The sequence below is a fragment of the Mytilus trossulus genome, chromosome 9, assembly GCF_036588685.1.
Source record: "Mytilus trossulus isolate FHL-02 chromosome 9, PNRI_Mtr1.1.1.hap1, whole genome shotgun sequence".
In the NCBI taxonomy this organism is placed as follows: domain Eukaryota; kingdom Metazoa; phylum Mollusca; class Bivalvia; order Mytilida; family Mytilidae; genus Mytilus; species Mytilus trossulus.
The window spans coordinates 44573018-44578722 of record NC_086381.1 but is presented as its reverse complement, the minus strand read 5'-3'; the positions used below and the strand labels follow the sequence as shown (position 1 = coordinate 44578722).

Below are 5705 nucleotides of genomic sequence, written 5' to 3'. Positions count from 1 at the left end.
CAGCAGTGTGTTGAAAAAACCTACCTAGAGCATATGCACTTCCGTTGGTAATGAAAATGAAATATCCGTTACTTGTTATGAAGGACCAGCATAACGAGTTAATCCAGTGACACAGGAACATATAGAGCACCAATGACTTTATTATTGAACCACAAAAAAATCATTAGCGTTTCTTTTCTTACAGTCTACATAATGCAGAAGTCAAATACTAAAAAAGGTTTTTACTTGATTTAGAAAAAAAAATGTTTTGTAAAATATATAGTCCGGGCGAATTGGTAAGCATATTCTGTTTCACTTGTGGCACTATTTCTTTTATGACTTTCAACCCAAAGTCGTTTTCGGTGACGAGTAACAAATAAGAGACAGAAGATTAATAATTATGAAATTCAAATCCATAAGACAAATACAAACCCGCTTACGCCATGGCAAAAACATTAAAATCAACAAACAGTCTTGTAACGTGTATGAACTAAAAAAAGAAAGATATTTTAAACAAAACATAATTTCAAACTTTTTTTTTTACATTTCTTTAATTTTTTACTTGAGACGTTTCAACTATCGGAAATGTCCTTATCAAATGGCCAAATCAACGAATTAAAAATAACTGTTATATTCCTGACTTGATGAACTGATAGGATTATTTAAGTTAGGAAAAAACGAAGTAGACGCTTACCTTGACATAATAAGTCCAGCTTTTATTAAGCTTGAGCGATTCCCTCAGTTTTTGTTTGATACTGTAAACCAACTTTTTTTCGCGAGCAATTTATTTTCGCGACTTTCGCGAGTAGAAAATAACGCTAATATGTAAACCTTGAATCTTTCCTTAATTAACTTCACCAAGTAAATTAGAAAATCGCGAAATTAAATAGTCGCGAAGTGGTCAAGAAAAGGTTAAACGTGAATTAAAGTATCCGCAAAAATAAGTTGGTTTACAGTACTCTAAAGAGATTCTTCAAACATGCTTCTGAGAGATTTGCACGTCGGTTAACTACTGTTGTGTACATCGTGCCTTAAATTTGAACTTAGGTAACGCATTTGTGGGATTTTCACCTTTCTATAACTTAGAAAAAAATTGAAATCTATTGTCTTGGCAGAATGTGTTTTCTTATCTTATCTTAATTTATCGATTTTATTTTCTGTATGTTTGTTTAAAATGCTAAAACAATTGTGGTTGGCGACAATTAAAATAATGGAGGGGTTATTTCTTACCGTTAAAAAAGTTAGTTGACTCACCAACGCTCATGTGTTTATGCTTTTTGGTCATATAGCTTCTAACATAGGTTAGTTACGCACCACTGGCATTTAATTTTTTATGTGTTGGCGTTTTTAATCAATGTAATCCCAGAGATGTGATTTGGACGCACGAAATTTATTACTATATCTACTTCCATCAAACTCGAAAATATTTATGAATGATGTAGTGGATTATGCTATTGACATTTAACCTGAAAAAAGATTATGTATGTATTCATTCTGAGTAGGTTAAACCTTAAGGTGTCTTATATAAATGAATATACCAAAACTTAATCGGTATATGACCATATTGATTGATTGAGTGATGTTTTAATACAACATTCAACACTATTGGGATATTTCATGGCAGTCAATTTTATGATGGAGGAATAAAGGCAACAGTAGTATACCGCTGTTCAAAACTCATAAATCCATGGACAAAAAACAAAATCGGGGTAACAAACCAAAACCGAGCGAAACGCATTAAATATAAGAGGAGAACAAAGACACAACACCGAAACGCAACACACACAGAAACTGACCAATCATCAGACAAAACACCACGAGAATAACAAATATAACATGAAAACCAAATACATGAATTTGGGATAGACAAGTACCGTGCCACGTCTTATCTCAATATCTCAAAAATAAGAGAAAACACAAACGACTCAACGTTAAAATACAAAACACAGAGAAACGAACAATAATATAACAATGACCATCTTCCTGACTTGGTACAGGACACTTTTAAAGAGGAAGCCAGAGGGCTTGTTGAGACCTACAGATCTTTGGTAGAAAAACTGACAATCCTTGTAAATTAAGATTAGAGTCGAATAACTCTGTCTCGTACGGTATTCGAACTCCCAACCTCCGTGGTGACTAGCTAGTGATACAGTAGATAGACTACTTAGACCATCGTGCCACCTACGTCTCACGTTTATGAAAATATGTTTAACATCTGTCATCTTACATGTATACCCTAATGTTAATGATAATTCAATTCATTTATAAAAACTTGCAAAAAAAGCTTCAAGCATTATAGCTATTAATTGGAAATCACAATATATTTATTGCTTGGAATAAGTGTTAATAATTCTCGACACAACTGTCAAATACTCCTACGACGTTTACTTCATAACAAATTTTGACTGTTTGTGCACCGTTTCAATTAAAACCAAAGATGAATAACTAGAATTACGTCACTCTACTGAATACACAAGTTACAATATTGTTGTCACCACACACAACATCATATTTGTTGGTCTGAAAAATGCGCCACGAAGCTCCGTCACTGCACTTTACTAAAATCTTTTTCATAATCTTATATTCAAACCTAGCGAGAGAAGACTCTGTGAAAGTACCTACTTCTTGAGATGTTTATGTCAAATTTGGATGCTTATAATTCAATAGATCAAAATGCTCAAGTACTGAAAATATAAGTAACTTTTTTCCTGCAAAGGATTAAAAACACTTAACTTCAATACTCTTTACACAGGTAATCGTAATTTCAAATTCAAAAATAAATCTAAAGAACAAATCTTGAAACATTAAGGCAACAGATGTTCAAAGAAAAATCACAAAAATACAGAGCTCCGCTGAAAATTTAAAACAGAAATTCCCTTATCCAATTCTCAAACACGTCAAACTAACAGATAACATCTCCCATATTCCTACAAGAGGGACAGTCAAACTCATAGATTTAAAAAAAAAATTGACAATGCCAAGGCTTAAAATACAAAGGGATGGTTTTAACTTCACCATTTGGAACTCTTGGTTTAATGTGAGCAGCAATCCTCTATCAAGGAAATCATGATAGGAAATACCAGCCCGGGAATATCGGACCAAGTGGGTGTCTTAAACTTGACTTGGTATAAGCATGTTCATTTTTAGAAAATGGAGAATAAAACCTTGTTTTATAGGTAGATAATAAAACTTTCTTGTTTAATCGGTGAAATATGATATATATACAGAGAGAGTCCAGATAATTGTTTATTACTTGCTAACATATATTTATATTAAAAAAAGATAACTTTCTTGAAGAAAAAGCAAAATGACTAATTTTACCTTTAGAAATTGAAATGAAGGATACTACAGATAGAGTTAAGATTGCTCGATATTTTGACTTACATAAAAATAAATAAAATCACCAATAGGGATGGTAAACAACTAACTGAATGATAAAAACAAATCTAAAATCTTCCTATGTGAACTTTTCATTTCTGTGTGGGCAATATTCAAGCAGTGCCTGCCTATTATGCAGTTGATACAATATTCAGGGGTCTATATGATGTCCCTGAACATAGATTCCAAATAAAAACTTCAAAGATGATAAATGATACGTTCCAATTGTCGTAAGAATATCCGTCCGATTTATTTTTCGGACGTGACCAACATAATTATAATATGCACTCCCATAAGCAACACGACGGCTTCCAAATGTTCCTCATGATTTACTTACTTTTCCAAAGCACCTGAATGAATCCAAGGTTCGTGTTGCTCATTATTAAGTTTTAATGTTGTGTTTTGTACATGTTGTTCGTGTTTTGGTCTTGTTATTGATCTCTACATCGGCGTTGTCAATTTATTCTTGAGCTTTGATTTATTGTCCCTTATTTTGTGCGTCGAACGCCATCATCATTTTAAAGAACTGATAATTATAAGTAGGTGTTTTATAATTCAACTGATATGTTTCTGCTATTGTATTCATAATCCTATTATCTGATCCGGTTCCTCACGTGTGACTATCAACAATTTTAATGTTTAACGAGTTACAAGTCAGGTGCTATAAGTGGTACAGAAAACGGTTTTAAAAAATTGAGCTCATTCCTTGTTTTTGTTTTCGCCTACATTACCCCCACACGAACAAGTAGGTTGCCGTCATTACATCGGTGGGTACTACAATAGGCATAAAAAGGTCATTACAGTGGTAAATAAAGACTCGTTACAATCTTGGCTAGTTCAACCTTTATTACATTTTTTTTTAGCAACTACTCATATAAAGGAAAATGAATAATGAGTTAATCCTTTGAATGAAAAATGTATGTCTTTTAGTTGGAATAATTTTTACGCTTATTTTCCAAACTTCGTGGAGTATCTAAAATCTGTCGACGAATTGCAATTTTCAAGGGTGTCTCTTTGACAGCATTTAAGTTTCTATAAAACTCTTCGATTGGTGAAATATCTTTCATAGACGTTTTTATCATCTGTTCTTTTTGTCTTCTGCTTTGCCTAAGTATCCATTTTTGTTTTATGTTTTCAAATATTAGCGACAAAATAGCTAATATCACTCCTAGTCCACACAAACAGAACGCAAAATGAAAATCCAAGACAGTGATAGTTTTCGCGTCGGTTACTGACGCTTCTTGACAGTTTGTTGGTTTTGGCCATGTTTTTTGCTGCCACATTTGAATCAATCCAGTTTCAATGATCGTGACGATTCTAAAAAAACAAAATGATGTTAATAAAATTGAGAATGGAAATGGGGAATGTGTCAAAGAGACAACAACCCGACCAAATAAAACAACAACAGAAGGTCACCAGCAGGTCTTCAATGTAGCGAATTAATCCATGTTTAATCTCGGCGAATGTTTGCGCCAATCTGAAGTCAGGAGCCTCTGGTCTCAAATAGTATGGAAAATGTATCATTATAGGTTTAAATAAATGGATGTGTGAATGTGGATTTTGACTTTTTAAAATAAAACAAGTAGTTCCGATGTATTTTCTGAGAGGCACAGCTCTCTTTGACAAGGAGATATATATAGCTTTTTTAAAATTAGAAACAATAACTGACTGCTCATATTTATAAAAATAAAAGAAAACCTCTATTTTGTTCTGACTTTCTCAAGAACGTTTCGAAAAAATAGTTTCTACTGGTTGTGGGAAGATGAGGTTTAAAAAGATGGATGTCAAGTGAATTGACCGCTAAATTGTGAACTAAATCATACATATTGCTACCATTAATATTTTTTTCTGGTAAAACTATTGTCTTTAACTTACTTACTCATCAGAAAAAACATTCAGAAAGGGAGAATTGTTCGGCAAAGCAGGAGCTATTAACAGGGGATGAAAATCGGAAGATGAGATCACTGTCATATCACATTTTTTTCCTATTGCCATATCAAGGTATATCCTTTCTCCAATATAAGCATAATAACCACCTCTAACTTTGCGTATCTGTTCAGCCGGGTCGCTACTTAAAACTGATGGATCACTCTTGTTGAATTCCAATATGCCATTCCATAACTTTTGGCGTTCTGGTAATTCTGAACTCTGAAAATATGCCAAGAATAATGTTGATAACATTACACAATTAGTTTCTACCATTGATCGGTATGGATTAATCTGATCAATGCTTATCAAGAAAGAGGAATTCGAAAAAAAAGGATTATTTGATGCTATTTAACCACAGTTTGTGTTCTTGATACATATCATATAGCATGATTACCTTTCGTATTCTGTTTACGTTACTC

General features: G+C 33.0%; 1 protein-coding gene across 1 annotated transcript in view; it reads right to left on the bottom strand.

Moving 5' to 3' along the window:
* Nucleotides 1-4283: 4283 nt before the first annotated feature.
* The window catches only part of LOC134684654 (probable glutamate receptor), a 31047-nt gene continuing 29625 nt past the window's right edge, over nt 4284-5705 (bottom strand). The window contains exons 7-8 of the mRNA XM_063543959.1: nt 5237-5505; nt 4284-4674 (exon numbers count right to left, since the gene is read on the bottom strand). Of these exons, the coding sequence (XP_063400029.1) occupies nt 4284-4674; nt 5237-5505 (660 nt within the window). The remainder of the gene's footprint in view (nt 4675-5236; nt 5506-5705) is intronic.